Consider the following 17,953-nt stretch of genomic DNA (forward strand, 5'->3'; position numbering starts at 1 on the left):
CAGCCATGCCAAGAGTTTACCTGTCCTTTCCCCTTGCTCGCAGATCCTATGTCGGGAAGACAGAGACCGCAATGTGGCTTCCTCCAAAAGAAGTTGTTTATAATCCTGGCGCTTGATCGTAAGGCTATGTTGGTCAGCCTGGTTAGGGGTCCGCGCCACCACATCCTCAAGTTTCAACATGTCCGCTTCCAGCTCACCCCCACCCCTCTTGGCTCGCTCAGCCCTATACCCCACAGTCAATGATAACGCCGTGCCCCTTATGACCGCTCCAAATGCTCCCCATACAGTCGACAGATCCCACATTCTCGGATAAATAGTATTCGGTATCTTTTCGGAGGGCCTCTCTCATTTGAGGTATCTTTAAAACCCACGGCTGTATTTTAATGTTACCGGGACGTCTGTTCTGTTGTATCCCGAAAGTCGTAAGGACTGGCGAATGGTCGGAGATCCCTCGGGCCAGGTGGCCAGAGCTGATGAAGTTGTGGATATCTTGAGCGTGCGTGAATATGTAATCTATTCGAGATTGGCTACCATGCGCCCCTGACTGGAATGTGAAGTGTGTATGCAGTGGGTTATGCCAACGCCATATATCCACCACTCCCAGTGCGTTAGCAAACTCTCGGTGGGTCCTCCCGGGGCGGCAGACGGTCTCGGGAACCATCCATTTTGAGGTTGAATTACCCCCCCCCCCCCCCCCGCCCCCCTAGCACTAGCACCCCCAGAGGCATCTCCAACAGCAAGGTGCCTATGTCACGTAATGCCAGGCGTTGTAACCCTGGGGGAGCATAGACAGAGACAACATTAAGGACATGCCCCTCCCAGGAGCCCGTATCTGCTGCGTACCTTCCCTGAGCGTCAGTCCAGGTATTTTGGATAATGTATGGACAACTCTCTGGAGCTCGAGGTAAATCCGGAGTGAACTACCATTTTGTAACCTTTTCTATTCAGAGCCCCACAGGAATGACCAACTAAGGGCGTCTCCTACAGCATCACCATGTCAAGCTCCTGCCGTTTAATATACTGCAATACAATACCCCTCTTGATCTTATCCCCAAGGCCGTTGACATTCCACGTGGACAAATTAAGTGTTAAGCCACGCGTCATCACTCCAGTCGTTAAGCGTTATGTGCAGCCAGATGAATTAGCCCATTGGGGGGTCCCCAGGACCCCCCTCCATCACATAGCAGAGTATCATTGGTTGCCAGAGGCAGTGGAAATGGCCTTTATATTGCTTAACTACTGTGGACTCATTGGTGACATTGGAGAACCAATTGTTGTGTAGTACCGATACAAAACATAGAAAATACAACAAAAACAACCCCCCCCCCCCCTCACCCGGAGTCTCCCCGCGGCATCTCTTTCCTCTCGTCATCAGGCTGATTATGCAAAAAAAAAAAACTTTACTAGTGCCAGGGTTGCATTGTATTTGTAATGCTGGAAACTTGTGATTCCCGAGCCTCAGATATAACCAGCATTGGCATAGCCAATAGGTCTCGCCTTTGGGACTTTATAAGTGTTTAGCCATTAAACAGTTGATGTTGTTGCACCAAGGATATTGTGCTGCGTAACTAAACACTTATAAGGTCCCAAAGGCGAGACCTATTGGCTATGCCAATGCTTGTTTTATTTGGGCTTAGCTATGTTGTATTGCAGGCTTTGTTCCCCAGCCGCTGTATTTTTACTACATTTAAGGCACAGAAATTTTGGGGGACTAATTCTTCAGAAAGAGAACGCTTTGTGTCTCATCTTAGAGAAACAATACTTTGGGATAACTAGTGGCTGGCACATTATACTTTACTATTATTTTTTGGACAGAGTATATTGGGTAGTTTGGGACAAGGGGACATTGTGTAAGCATTTCTGGCAGCTCTTATTGGGGACATGAGGAGTAAAATAAAATATATATCTTCCCACATTATTGCAGAGCACTATTTCTACAGCGCCATGATGTTTTCTGAAGAAATTTTCTGTGATGGGAGAAAATTATTTCTACTTCGCAGCCAGTGATTCTGCAGAGCAGAACATCCATCCAAGGACTGACATGCATACTATGTACTACTCCATTTATAGCGCCTCTTCTTATAGAAGCTCCGCTGCAGTAAATGTTGTCTGTGAAGCGCTCTGCAAAGCATCGGAACCCTTTACTGGATGAAAATTATATCATGTGTATTCAATAAATGAATAAAACGGGCAGATGCCTCGTTGGGCGCTGGGGGGAGGGGGGAGGGGGGGGTTTAGGGCGATAGTGCACTTGGAGACCATTTGATCTTTTTGATGAATTCAAGGAGGAATGGACAGTGCTGTGGACAGTATGCACTATCGGGGCACCCCGTGTGCGCAGTGATTTACAGCCTGGTGTAGCTGTGCCAACCTTCCGGAATTCGAATCCTTCTGGGAAACTTACAGAACACCACAGTTTAAAAAACATGAAAATACTCTGCAACCATGGAAAGCATCCTTCCTCCTTAGATCTCTCAAACTTTATTTGCAATACTGATCGATAAATACAATACTTCGTTGTTTTTTTTGCAGTTTTTTTTTATATAGTGCGAACTGGACCCGAAGATATTGGGGCGCTCTATGCAATCACCAGTTGCGTTGCGGACAGACACATTCATTTTAGGCACGGAGAGATTTGTCCAGATTTACAGGATGTTGTGCCTCCCGCCGAGACCGAAACCAGTTCCTCAGCTTCACAGTCGGCTGCTCTAGCCATTACGCCTCCATTAATAGGCTCTGCCAGTGACACTAGTGCGGAAAACTATCCGCAAGTGCTTCGAGCTGACATTCGTCATTAGGAGGAGCTGCATTAGTTGGAAATTGAAAAAAGGTACACCCACTGCCCACCTACTAAAAAGAATAATAGCGCAGAGTTCACTACTGATTTCACTTCTTGGTATAGAAAGTGGAAACAAACACAACAACAACCATACCGCTCACAAAGATATTACTGCACACGGGTACACACACACACACACGTACGTTGTACTAGAAAGTCATATACCTAAATATATTGAAGTACAGGGCCCACATAGATATACAGACAAGGCTTAACAATGGCAAAGACATAGGCAAACGCACAGTCAGAGGCACTAAAGGCACACACAGTCAAATGCGAATAAAGAGACAGATGCAGGCAAACAGGTGAGGGCACAGGCATCCAATCTTCACTTCAACGGAAGCACCAGAAAGCTAGAATTACTCCAGCATAAATATTAATGGGCCTGGGAATATCAACTCACTGTACAAGGTGCGGACAGTAATACTCCTAATTACAGTAAAAACTAGAACTGCCATCTTAAAAAGTAATACTGTACTGTCAGTCCCAGACAAGTACAGAGACTGCCCTAGGCCAGTAGCCCATGGCTTCAATCTGCCACCAGATTACTTTGTCAGACAGGCTTCACGTTACAAGATACATTCAGACAAATGTATAGCAGGCCTGGGCGTGTGACCAGCACCCCAAGAAGTTAGAGATTTGTTTTATACCCACGTAATGGAAGCATGAGCAGTCACAGAGGAGAGAGTTTGCATTTTTATGGCGATTGCAGGGTTCGGACAGAACCACTGAAGGCATCACGTTTCCTAAGCAGGTCGGCGTTTAAAGACTTTACCCACCTCCATAGCTGTGTGATAGGTGTGCTGGAGCCAAAGTGTGAAATTCTACCGGGCCATGTTCACCACGCGCACCCCAGACTCTGAGCACATCTCCTGCACGTGCTTCAAGGGCACGCAGCTTGACCGCTCGCTAACCCTCGCTGACATGGGAGCAAACCTCCACCCTTAACTCCACGTCACTTCAAAAACGTCTCGCAGATTGTTTTGGCATTTTGTGTAGTGTAAAATGTACCTTACAGCTGCCCATCTCAGCTTTTAGAGACCACGCAAAGATACAGCAATGGGAACAGAAGCGTCTGAAAATATAATGAATTTAAATCTTGTTTTTGTTTTTATACAGCACAGTTGAGACCTTTGCCAAGTATTTTAAGTGCTCTGTATATTTGAGAAATATATAAAAAATCGTTCCATCTTTAACATACCAAGAACACGCATGCAAGGTGGTCACGAGAAACATTTAAGTGGTAAGATGTATGCAGTAGGTCATGCTCGTTTACAAATGATGTCAGGCACACACTGCAAGAGCTCTAAACCAGCAGCGCGAGAACATTCAATAACAAGCATGTGAGTGGTGCGCGTGCGCACCACAGCAAGACATTTGTTTTGCATTATCGCGCACGCATTTGTGAACGATAATTGAAAACAGATGTGGCCCGTACGGGTAACCGCAAGCAATAGGCCGTGGGCGGAGCAAAGGCAGGACATGCACTCGCCTTTGCCCAATTGCGTGCTGTCTTTCTTAGAAAGACACACGCAAAGCCCAATAGCCTGTGAGAAAAACAAAAACACACGCACGAGCGTGTGGTGAGCTTTCTGAAGCCCCTTACTAAAAGTCTCGCAGAGCAGCGCATGCGCGCTTCTCTAGGCTCGACCTAAAAAGGAGAGAGTATGGGGACTTGAGAAGGGCACACTGCGATAAAGAGAAGAGGGGTGTGGGAGGCTGGGTTGGAAAACACGGAGAAAGAGATTGCTCTTAAGAGAAGGAAGAGAGGAGGCAGTGAGAGAGGAAGGAAAGAAAGCTAAACATTGTGGAGGAAAAGATTCTAGAAAATCGGGAGTAGGGAGAGAGTTAGAGTGATTGTAGGAATGTGGAGCTATGGGAAGGAAAAGATTCGGAATCAAGTTTGAGAGAGATAGAAGGGATATACACTGAAACACAGGCATAGACTCTACAGAGGAAGAGTGAGAAAGATGGAGAAAAAAAGGGACTGAAAAAGGAGGGGATAAATAAATGTGAGAAAAGAAATACAGTGGACAAATAGGGAAGACGATGCCTTGGAGAGAGTAAAGGGCTGTTGCAAAAGGAGGAGAAGAAGAAAGAGAATAATGCTGTAGAGAGAGCATGGGAATGAAAAAGAGGGCTGACGAGGAAGAACCAAAGGGCTAGAAACACCCTGGGAAAATGGAGGAGGAATGGAGAGAGAGTAGAGATAGGAGACGAGATAAGAGAGCCATGCTGGAGTGGAATGAGAGAGATTGTGTAGATGTTAGGCAGAAACACCCGAGAGGAAGAGAATGAACATGTAGGCAGTGGAGAGATTATAGACCGATAAAAGATGATTGAATGGAACAGGAGAAAGAGAGGCATTTGAGAGGTGGTGCAGAAGATAAAGGGACTGGCATGATGGGGAATGAGTGAGATACCGACGGGGGAAGAAGGAAGGAATAGAGACACTGCAAAGACCTGAAGTGGGGCGGAGGAAACACACAAGCTAGAGAGAATGAAAAAAGAAAGTGGATAGTGGGGGATAGTGGCGATGAGAGGGAGGGACCCGAGAATCATTGGACAAGAGAGTACCTGGGTGAAAATACACGAAGAACCAGAGAGCATGAGGAGCAAGAGACGAAAGAGGAACTTGGATAAGAAAAGAGATCTACGGGGCTCTGTTGAGAAAGAGGAGAAGAACAAGGTAACCGAAATACAAACGGAGAAACAGACTGAATTGCCTTGGAGAGAAGAGAGGGAAAATGAAGCATAGAGAACAAGAGAGTGCAGATAAGCGAATGGCAGCCCATACTGACAAAAGGAACAGTAGAGAAGTGAATATAAAATTTTACTAAGCATACAGAACAAGAGAAAATAACAACAAACCACACTACAAACAAAAGAGGGAGCAATTAAGGGAAAAAGAAAAACTATACTGGGTGGGCTATAGGGAACTCTGGGAAAGAGAGAGGGAGCTTTGATGAACGACAGCACACACTATAAGTAAGTGAGCACTGGGGATAGACTGCATTAAGTACAAAAGAGGAGAAGCAATGATGATATTGAAGAACTGGAAGGCTGCACGGAGGGCCTACTCTAAGGACATGAAAGGCTACACTGATGAGAGGCAGAGCGGTATAAGAAAGGAAATACTAAATAAAAAAGAGCAACATCATTGTGGGAGGTAGTAAAAGGCACAGGGAACAACAGAGTAGGACTACTTAGGAGAAGGTTAGAGTGATAATTGAGGACAACAAAGGCAAAGATTGAGACAACAAAAGATACACTAAAAAACAGCGCTGATCCTTCTACGGCGGGAGCACAGGACAGGAGACGTCAATTACGATCATATGTTTTTTAAGTAGAACTTAAGTCATTTTGGGTAGACATTTGCTGTTTGCCAATGTTGGTCCACAGCACATTAGTAGGGCGGTTTAATTTATCAATGTGTATGTTGGGCAAGAAGCAGTCTAGAGTGTGCTTGTGTTTGGGAGATGTCCCTAACTGTGACGGGTGATAATCCAGAATGTGGCATGTTGGATATGGGATGTACTTCGGTGCTCAGTCAGGCTGGATAGGAGCCATAATGTGTGTTGTGAAGCAGGAGAAAATGCTCTGTGTAGATGTGGTCTTCGGTGTAGGAACTTATCCAGAGTGTGCTTGCTGAACCTTAAATAATGGTCACTCAACCCTAGTACTACATTTATGTTTTCTCCTAAGTTCCAAGAGCCACATATTTCATAGATAAGTGGACGCTTACAGGAAGGAGGTACTCAAATTGTGTGCGTCATGTGCAATAATTTAACACGTTTGGGTTGTTACTAGACAATCATGTTGCAGTCACAGGGGTAGCTTACGGCATAAACAGTATTGCATGGGCGTAAGCACTTGCTTGAGTTTGCTAAAAAGTGCCACTTGCAGAGTAACACATCTGATATTGAAAGGTCACCTCCCTCCCATATCTCTTTCTCTGAGAATGGAAATGTCGCGCATGAGTGAACTGACAACTTGGTAGCTGCTAGTGAAGGTGAAGGAATTTTTGGACCTTGTAGCAGATGACTGAAGGGACTCTGCACTAGCTGGGATAGATATATTGTGGCTGACAGTAGTGTGGGTGATTGAAATCCGAGTGAGTAGGATAATACTGTTCCTGATGGTGGTTTTATGTGTCAGGTTTGCAGGTGTTGTTTGTTTAAAAGGCTCCACCAACACCGGTGACTCAGGGCTGAACTGACACTGACACTGAAGATGAAGGAAATGGTGAGCCTGAAGCTGATGACTGAAGGAGCCCTGCACTATGGGACAGAGGTAATGCTGCTGACATTGGTGTGGGTGTGAATAAAATCAGGATGAGTAGGATAACCCCGTTCCTGATGGTGACTTTATGAGTGGGGGTTTGTGCTGCTGTTTGTTATAAAGGGTCCAACACTGGTTACTAGGGGCTGCACTGATCCGAAAGACGCCTGGAGCTGATATCTGGCTCTAGTGGTGACTGCTTTTGGTGCCGACACTGACGGTCACTGGGACAGAGAGGGATGGGGGAGCTCAGGAATTGTGTTGTTTAGTTAAGATTGATTGGTTACGTGGGGTACCACGTGCACACATGGAGCATATTTACACTTGTGGTGACTGAGTGCACCGTCTGGCGCTGTGGAAATCTGAGGGGGTGCAGTACTATAAATACTTGAACTTTAAAAGAGGAACGAACTCCAGCCTCTTTTTTTCTTTTTATATAAAAGATCCCCACCGACGGAATCTCACAGCGACTATTTCGTAATTCGTGCTTCCAGTCATAGGTAGTAAGACTGAAGCAGGAAATCCCCTTGTAATGAGAAAAAAACAGGCGCTGGGAGAGTAGAATAATTTCCTGCTAAAGCGTATCTTGCTACTGGAATTGAATGTTGGTTGCTTCGAGATTTTCAAACCCCACCAGGCCTCGAGGCAATGAATGAACCGCACTGCTCAGGGGGTGAGGGAGGGCGTTTCTACCCTGAAAAATAAAATAAAGCTGTACTGGCCCTTGAAATAAAATGAAAGTGCACCTAGTGAAAGCTGTTTAGTTTTGCCGCTATATTTCTGAACTAGTGTAGCTGTTTAACCAGCTTCATTTGATAACAAGCATTGGCAAAGCCAATAGATATATCTGGCAGTGCCAGCCTTTTGGGTTTGTCAATCCTTGTTCTATTTTGACATGGTTTTTCTAAAACTTTTATTGTTACGGTAGCTGCCAGACCTCACCAGTATTTTTACAAAAAATAGATAATGACAAAAGTATATAGGCTAACTCTTCTTAACCTTCGGGTTTCCTTCCCTCTGTGTCGTTCAGGGCCTTGTTAGCTAGCGCCAAGACACCTCCGTGTATTCGCTACACTTTAGAAGTGTTAATCACATAGTAGTGCCCGACACTAAAGAGAGCTACTTTATGTGCAGACGTGCCCCTGGTAAAAAAGCAGAATGCCATCACTCATAATGAGGGTAGCCAATAGATGGAGTGGGCTAACTCATTTACCCATGCTGTAGTCAGTGGAATTAAAATATGAATAACTCAACAGTAGACCAACGTTTGATGAGGACTGGCTGAAAAGTACTGTAAGTAAGCACATTATATACAAAATGTTAGTAAAATCAAAAGGTTTTTGCTGACGCCAGACCTGAAATAATTTTAAAAAATACATACGCTTAAATATATTTAGAGGGACTTAAGGTCAGCCTACCCCATCCATTGTTTTTTTTTTACTTTGATTCACATTTTGGGCTTTATTACAATGCGGGTCGGACGAGTGTCCGACTGACATCGTTTCGGAATGGAAACCACCCAACTAGTAGTCGGCGGTTCCATCCGACAAATTAGGATGTGATCACCCATGAGGCAGACGGAAACATCCATTTTTCCATTACGGATTGTGGGCAGCAGTCTAATCGTGGCACCAGATGTCGGTCGGACCGCAACCGACGGCTGTTGCGATTCAACCAACATCATAATGAGGCCCATTGTTTCGAACCACCACAGCATTCAGCATAAGGCAATGGGTGAGCCTACTTCAGCCATTGGCTCCCTCATGCTGTGAGTGACAGTTTTTTGCCTGCTCACATGCGTAAATCTGGCTAAAAGGTAGTGCATTTTAGCAGCAGGGCTTGTGGGCCAATACTTTGCCAATTCCTTTTTCTTTATCTTTTTTTTTTTTTTTTAGATTGTTAGTGACCCTTATGTATTGAAAATATGTGTTTAAAGAATATCCTCAGGTGACTGCAATCCAAGGCCGATAGTAAATTTTCTTAGTGCCATTAAGAAACATATTTTTCTGTGCTGCACATTAAAACTAAAATGATACCTATAAATGTTATAAGTACACGTCTTCTAGGAAGCCTCCATGCTATTCTATTAGAATTAAAGACCATTGTTATTTTTTCGTTTTTTTAATTTAAAATATTTATTGTATGTATAGGGTCGTCACTTTAAGCAATATTTCCCCCACCTTTTTTTTTTTATCGTATTTCAGTACCATGTGCTTGGAACAACAAATTTTAAAAACTTTTACCCCAGCTTGCCAGGGACAGACCTCTTGATATTGCCAAACCTTGTGCTTGACATCTGAGTACCGTTATTCGTCTGTTCCTCAATCTTCAGCTTGGCGATTCCTCCTTAAAAATTTCCACAAATTCGTATACATTCGTAGTTTTCAGACTGTTACGATTGTTTGTGAGTACAGTGAAAATCAAAATCACCCACAGTACAGAGTGCAAAGTCTTATTCTTCCCTCCCTTTTTTTTTTATATCATTTTGATAATTGTTTCTATCCATGTAATTCAGACATTGAACTTAAGGTGTGGTAAGTTAATTTTCAACATGTGGTTCAAAAACCAGTTTTAGCCAGCGTGCTGTAATCTTTATTTGTACTAACATGTTTGTTTAATGATGAACTCACGTCCCGCATTGTTAGAATGCACACAAACTGTGCAACTGCTCATAACATGGTAACTAATTAATACTCTAGCTGCCAAAGTTTGACAGTACTTTTTTTTTTCTAAAACTTTGTAGCTTAGTTTATACCCTTCTTCCCAAGTCCTTTTCTACAAGTTGACGGATTTTATTATTAATTGCTATTTACATCCCCACGAAATCACGACTGGCAGCCCTGGCAAGCTGCGGCCCTGGCGCTAAAGGTGACTTTGACTGCTGGTGGCGATTTGGGAAGGGGGCCCGGGCACTAATGGTAACATGATGGACCCTAGTACTGATTGTGACAAGGAGCGCTAATAGTGACTTGGAGGCCTTGTTGTTGATGATTACTAAGGGGTAACCTGACATGGATAGAGACAGGCAGTCGATGGTCACTTACGGGACCCTAGCACTGATGGTGAGTTTGCTAATGGTGAATTTGGGTCCAGGGATGATGATGGTTTAAAGGTGGGGGGGCGGGGTTGGGGCCGATGATGACTTTGGCTGCTACTGTTGACTTTAGTGGCTGGTCAACTGATGGTGACTCGTGAGGGACCCTGGTGTAGAAGGGGAGTTGGTCTCTGATGGTGACTTGGAAGAATTTTTGCAATGATGGTGAATGGAAGCACTGAAGACAACTTATGGTGCTGATGGTTCTTGACACTGATGTGACTTGAGGGTCCCTAACACTCATGGTGACTTGGATGTTAATAGTTACTTGGGGGGGGGGGGGAGAGCACTGACGCTCATGGTGATTGGGAGTCGCAACATGTTAAACATAAGAGCATCAGCCAGAGAGGGCTTAGGAATCTGCTCAAGCTCTGCAGTTTGAAACTTTTTAAAATGTACGGCACATTTTTTGTCGTCTTTTTGCTTTAAATGCTGCCGACAGCTACAGTGCATTGGTGGCTTTCAGTTATCAGTTAGTGCCTTTGAGATTGTAAGTCAGTGGCCAGGACCGGCTTTACCGCTGGTGGCGCATGGTGCGACAATCTTTTTAGGCACCCCTCCCCCATATCACCTCCTACTCGCAGGGCCGGACTGGGAACAGAAACCGGCCCTGGCAAACTGCTCATCTGGCCCCCCCTGGCGAGAGGGGGAGTGCAGCCGAGCAGTTTGCGAGGGGCGGTTTCGGCCGATGTGTTACAGGGGGCTGATATTGCTGTCCCCCGGTAACAAAAACGCCCCCAGGGAGCCAAAACCGGCCCCCACCCTAGCGGCCTACCGGGGAAACACCCGGTGCCCGCTATGGCCAGTCCGGCCCTGCCTACTCGGATTCCCTCATTACCTTCCAGGCAAAAGTGCCCATCATCTCTCCATAGCCCCTCTTTCAAATTCGTTTAATTTTTTTTAAAGCGCTGGTAAAGGCTGGCTTTAATATTCCACTTAGCTATGCGCATAAAACGCAGATCTGGTCCTTGCAGCAGTCATATTAACCTTCTGCGCTACTTTATGGCAGACAAAACTGCCACTAGAAAAAACTCCAATCTCTCTAGCAAGAACATCAATCATATGAGTTATCTTGAAATTTTTACTGTTGCCTGAAAGAAGGACGCACAAGGAACTCTGCAGCAGGTGCTTTTAAACTTTAAGTAATTGCTATACACATCGCCCCCCCCCCCCAGGTCAGTGCCCCTCCCTCCAGGTCAGCACCCAATGCGGCTTCACCGGTCGTACTGCCCGAAAGCCGGCCCTATCAGTGACCTACCAAACAAGCATTTGCAATGCCATAGGTCTCGCAATTACGAGATTTTGAGCTATTGGCATTGTAAATGGCAATGCCTTTTATTTATGTGTTTAAAAAACTTGCAATAATAAAAGGCATTGTCATTTACAATACCAGTAGGTCAAAATTTCTAAAATGCGAGATCTATTGCATTGCAAAAGCTTGTTGTTTACAAGCGCCCCATGCTGCGCTTTCCCGTTAATAGAGGCTAGCCACTTTCTTTAGAAAAGCCGTATCTAAAGAAAGGTCTGCGGCTGCTATTAAAGTGAAAGCGCGGTATGGGGCAAACCGCCCCGTGAAAGCACGCATGAAGCGCTGAATACTCTGAATGTTGCTGGAAAGCATGTAGTGCCTGCAGTAGGAGAAACGCATTAAAGAAAATAGTGCTTATGGACTGAATAAGACTACCATGTAACAACCAAAGTAAAAGGGCCAGTTCTCATGGGAGGTAACAAATGAAGATAAGGCGCTACTAAGGAGGTAATAACAAGCCTATTAACGAATCAGAAGCCAGCATTTACGAAGTACAATGACACAGGACAATGACACAAGCCAATGACAAATATAGGTGGAGAGTGGGGGGGGCTTCAAGTCCATAATCCAATAAAGCATGAATCGCAGAGCAGCAAATGCGCTGCCTAGGCTCGACTTAAAAACATGGACTGGCGGGAACTCATCACGCAGCGACAACAGAAACATGGCAGCCAGTGGCTATAAGTGGCCCATTCAGCTAACCATGACGGTTCAGCTAATAGTAATTTTGCATTCTACAACTTGTAGATTTGCTTTCATTGATGCACATAAAAAATCCCAGCATTGAAAGCGCTGTTAGATATACATAAATTAAATGCTCTGGTGGTGGTCTCAGTCTTCCCTCCATTGAACATTATACCATTGCCTTGCATTTATCGCAGCTCTCATACATGCTCCAAGATAATTTAAATACACCACATTGGGTCCATGTTGAGCGACATCTTCTCTCTGCAACAAATGGTCTTGCAATTTTATATGGATCTGGTTCAAGCCGAATACATCCACTTAACCCCCTATTGTCTGCAATGCGTAAGATATGGCAAAGAGCGCATCGTATCTTGGGCATTAATTCTCGTTTACATGTAAAGGCTCCTATATGGAACAACTCCAGAATACGCATTAAAGGTAAAAGCTTTCTATGGCCTCAATGGAAATCAGCAGGCATTCTCACACTAGACCAAATTCTCCATGACGGGGATCTTAAACCTCTATCACAGTTAATGGATGAATTCAACTTACCCCCGCTGCAGCATGCCAAATACGATCAACTTAGAAAATCTCTTCTCAAAGCTCTTGGTTCCACACCTTGGTCATTATCTATCACACCAATAGTGTTTTATTTACAAATTTGGGGCAAACAGAAAGATGTCATTTCAGGTCTCTACAAAACAATTACATCTCAATTATTTTCACACCCATTATTCTGCGATCTCCGACATAAATGGCAAACACGTTTACAGACTTCTTTTTCAGATATGGAATGGATGAATATACTAGATGGTTTGGATAAGGGAGCTCGAGATGCTCGTTTAAAGTTTTGCTTTATTTAAAAATCTACATAACTGGCATTGGTCTCCGGTTAGATTATATAAGGCAGGCTTGTTACCGCATTCCAATTGTTGGAGATGTAATGCTTCTGGATGTGATATTGTTCATATTCTTTGCACGTGTCCATTGGTTAAACATTATTGGTCTTACATAGGTCAGACCTTACATAAGTCTATCTCACTGCATTTACCCCTTTCCACAGCTAATATTATATTACATGATTTCAGAAATGTTCCCACTCTTTCTAAACCACAATCTCGTTTCCTACATACCGCGCTTGCAACTGCTAAAATCTGTATATTAAGACAATGGAAATCTTCCACTCCACCATCTCAAGAGTCCTGGTTATTTGCTATGATTCAAAATGCTTCGCATGAAAGGATTATATATAATATTCAAGATCAACCAGAGTTATTTTCACAGATATGGAATCCTTTTTTACTTTCTTAACATGTTTGTATTTGTTATCATTTAGTTTTTAAAACTTGATTGTATATGCTTTTTCACTCTTTCCTTTATATATTGTTATATATATTTATTGTCCTAGATAGCATAATATTAAATATTGTTTTATATATGGATTTACTTTTTAATTTCTATCATATGATCCTTACCCTTATTACTTGTATTTTGAGTTTTCTTGTTTAATGATTCTGAAATGCTAATAAAAAATGTCAACACAAAAAAAAGAAAGCGCTGTTAGATAGTAACCCAGGATTGGATAAATGTAGTCACACACAACATTGAGTCACGGGGCAGCAATGCATATTTTGAGTATCAAGGTAAACTATAAATTATTTCAAAAATGGTTTGTAACTTTCAGCAGTACAGCCAGCTGGCATTTTTCGAGCACAAAACTGGTACTGAACATGATTTTTTTGTGTTTTCTCCACTTCTGTGAATACGGTTCAACTTGCAAGTGGAGTCGTCACTCCCATAACATCAGGGGTTTTCAAACTATTGTAAAAAAGAAGATTGTGAGCAGTTGGCACAAAATAGCCACAGCACTAATTTCAGTAAAAGTGAGATGCTTCCTCCACGAGCCCCACTAAAAGGGCAGTGCCTACACCGACCATGAGGTACCAGTCCTTACAATGCATTGTAGTATATGCAGTTCAAAGAGTTCGCATTACTCACATTTCAAAAGTTATAGCAAGTGCAAATTATAGAAAAGTATCCTACTGAATAGCAGCCCCCTTTAGCATGTTTCGTGTAAGCGATAAATGAGTTTGGTCTGTTGACAACAACCTTTACGATCATATGCCAATTACTTCAGCCTGCACGCCTCTCCACCGTTGAACTAACTGTATGTATTAAAATTATTAATTGCAAAATGGTTTTAATAATTAATATTAAAAGAGATTGCTTTCAACAAGCTCCTTGTTAGAAGTATCCTGTCTTTTTTCTTAAAGTAAAAAACGTGATGCTCTCTGGGATTTGTAAACCAATAATAGTGGAAAAAAGTAAAGCTAACAATCCTGTCATGAATATTTGTGTTCGGAAGAAAACCACTAGATGATAGAAGTTGCCGCTGTGACTGGTATATTGAAAACAAGGAGGTCATGGCTATTTTCTGTAGCTACATGTTAAGAATGGGTTCAGGGACAAATATGAAACATTAAATGTTATAATATCTTCCAAGAGTTTCACGAAATGCCTATTGGTTTTATTTCCTACCCAAATAAATCTGAGAAAATATTGACTGACTCGCGAAAGTTAATCATAATAAAAATAACAGTGAGAGGTCTAATGTTGTAAACGACAATTTTCAAAACAAATTCTAAATTACATGGAAAATCGCCACTTTGTGTTAAAAATAAAAAGGCAGCGGGAGGGGTGAGGTAGACTGTTAAGCAACATACAACATCAAACTATATGAACTTCTGAATGAATGAATAAATAAAAAATATATATTTTTACTACGGGAAGTCACTTACTTTGTTGAAAAAGAAATATTCAACTTAGCTAGCAGTGAGAAAGCAGATGACAGAAACGTGCTACAGCTTTCCTTTTGGAAAACAACTGTTAATAACTTGCGAGGACTTTGTACAGCAGTTTAGGCTCAGATTCGTGTTCTTTGTAAATATTCGGGGTAAATATGTGAGGCATTTTGTCATTGGCCATTTGTACATGAAATCTGATTGGCCTCCTCTTTTTGCTGCACGCCGAATAGTTCTTGTCATTTCAGAACCCTTCTCACAAATATTTTGCATATACTTTTTTTTGCGCAAATCGCACTGAGATCATGCTTTTCTTCGCGTTCCCTTGCATACTTTTAAACATGCCTTTTTAAGTAGAAAGGCAATGCTGCATGCGTCAAATTCAATGGAAAGCTATCGGACTGGATAAACGACTGCGTCCAAACAATTGCCTCCTTCCTCATAGAAGAGTGTTGCTCAACTCACTCTTATTTGGAGGGTGCCCACCGACCACCCTGCAAACCCTTTTCACTTTTTAAAAATGTTTGAATCCCATTGCTTAATAGAACCAGGTATCTGCGTCCGTAGCTATTTAAAAAAAAAACAGGACCGTGAGTGGTGCGCGCGCCACATCGGACGTGTTTTCAATTATTGCGCCTGTGTCTGGGCACGATAATTGGAACCACATGGCCTTTGGTGCGCGTAATAGACACCAATAGGCCATGGGCGTCCGCCTTTGGCTTATTTCGTGCCGTCTTTGGGAAAAACACGCACCAAAGGCCAATCGCGAAAGCCAAAAGGAAAAGCACACGCACGAGCGATTCCAGGCTCTGTTTTAAAACCCCCTACAAAAGGGCTCTCGCCTGCGCGAGCCCTAAAAAGTGTAGTGCCACTAGTTTAAAATAAAGAAATATACGTTAAACTGTTTACGTAACGGTCCCTTGAAGAGAGTTGGTGACATGAAGGCCTCTAATCCACGACTCGCCATTTAATGCCCATTAAAGAACAACATATCATGAAAAATCATATCCGTAAGTGTTAGTTGATATCCGAGGACATCGGAAAGTTACTGTTGGTTTCAGCTTATTCACAAGGGCCGCTTTCAATTGTAAGCGCTTTTGACAGGTGCCTCATTTTGTTCAAAAGCTAATCTTTGACCTGACTGCAGGTTTTCATTGGAAAGCATCCAGTATGTTTGGAGAGTAGATGTGAAGGGATTTGTTCATTGCTTGACACATCTCTCACGGTCCGTTTCAGGCCTTCTGATGTTTCCTACTCAGTTCTTGCATGAGGTGGCCTTAGCGACTTGCCCATGAGCTATAAATCAGCTAAATAACGTATACATGATGATTGTAAAACAATAATCATGCAATGATTGTTTTAAAATAAATAATTGTTACTGTAAATCGGGTGTACTCTCAGATAATTTCTTGGGGCGTTAAGGGATCGTTTACTGTACAGTGACGTAATTTTTGCGGGAGGGTTGTTAATGTGTCCTGTGCAGTGGCGGCTCCTCCATAAAGGAAATGGCGCGTCACCTCCACAAGAAAAATAAAATGATAATAACTCCATGTTATTATCATTTTATCTTCCCTAGAGCTCTGTAGGTGACTGGCGGTCCTGGGCTGCCCACAGAGCAGGGGTGGGGTGGTAGGCACTCTCCAAGTGCGCATGACGGTTTGGTCAGCCGTTTCTGGCTGGCCAAAAAGTCATGCACACTTTGCATGTTCTCCACCGGCTGTAATGCACTGCCTGGATGGAGAACATGCACAGGCCCCCAGTCCCCATCTGAGCGCCGAACAACGGAACTCAGACCAATAACGACGCCGCTATCAGCAGCATTGTGATTAGCTAGGGCCGTCTGAGTGCCTGTGTGCTTCCTGTTTCCTACGTTGTAGCAAAAAGGGGGGAGGAGAGGCGGCCTCTGGTAAGGTAAGTCTAATTTAGTTTTTTCCCCCTTTTTTTTAAAACTGCCCCTCCACTGCTGGCCTGCAGCAGCCACTTCTGGTCCTGCGTTTAGAAATTGTGCAGTTCACAATGAAATATATTTGATGCCAAAAAGTTGAAGTATACACAATTTCTATTGGAATGTTAATAATTGTCCTTTTTTGATGGCACGTTACATTGCAAAAACAGTTAAAGAAAAGCCACAGCCATAATACAGCCAACTCTTGTTTCGTCCCTCAAGTACATGGATTCCTTCAGTGTTGAGGAGAAGTAAAATACCATTTATATTGCTTTGAATTGGCAAAATGGTCGATATTAACTTGACTTGAATAGGTGTCATTACCCAGCCTGCAAAATTTGATCGTCTGACACCTATAAGAGTATATAGGCTAACTGTGCCTATTGCTGTGCATGCATTTAGAGGGACAAAATAAAGGCATTTGCATAGTTCTAGAATTGTAGTAAGGTTGAGGTAGTAATGCTCTGGACATGACAGAGTTGTCAAAAAAATGCTGTATGAGGGCAAACTTGGACTCTCAGCACGAGATAGTCATAGCCACTAGTAGTGATGAGCGTAACACGCTGGGAACACTCAGTTTTGATCTGGTAAGTACATATTGGCTCTAGTAAGTCGGTGTTGCTGCTAGGGGTGCATGCGCTAATAGCTGCAGTTGATATATGTCATATTGGTCCAATGATGCTGTTAGAACACGTGGGTTAAAAGAACGTTCAATAAAATACTCTGGTTCTTCCCCTAATATTGCTCTAAGAGAAATAGTGTATTTCACAGAATGTTGGGTCAGTAACATTGGAAAAACCTTGTTGTAAATGGGCTTTGATTTCCCCTTCACAAATAGTTTTGGGCAGTAGTGACAAATGGCACCTCTATTGTGAAGGCGGGCGGTTAGCATACCCACAAACGTCCACAAGTGCATGCTCCATATATAACCTTACGCAGCCAAAGTGTTTCTGTGATGTTTGTTGTCCCTTTTGGTCCTTCTTGGGGGAGGGAGTTT

The 17,953-nt window shown here is 43.2% G+C and overlaps 1 protein-coding gene across 4 annotated transcripts in view; it reads left to right on the top strand.

Moving 5' to 3' along the window:
- The window catches only part of NFE2L2 (NFE2 like bZIP transcription factor 2), a 145,425-nt gene that overhangs the window by 62,257 nt on the left and 65,215 nt on the right, over positions 1-17,953 (top strand). Inside the window, exon 1 of one of the 4 annotated variants that reach the window (XM_085645224.1) lies at positions 6,911-7,132. The exons of 2 other annotated variants lie outside the window; for them this stretch is intronic. In XM_085645224.1, the coding sequence (XP_085501350.1) occupies positions 7,073-7,132 (60 nt within the window). In that variant the 5' untranslated portion in view covers positions 6,911-7,072. Of the gene's footprint in view, positions 1-6,910; positions 7,133-17,953 lie in introns of those variants that run through there. One more of the 4 variants, XM_085645222.1, reaches the window with a different exon arrangement.

This window comes from Triturus cristatus, chromosome 3_1, assembly GCF_964204655.1.
Source record: "Triturus cristatus chromosome 3_1, aTriCri1.1, whole genome shotgun sequence".
Lineage (NCBI taxonomy): Eukaryota > Metazoa > Chordata > Amphibia > Caudata > Salamandridae > Triturus > Triturus cristatus.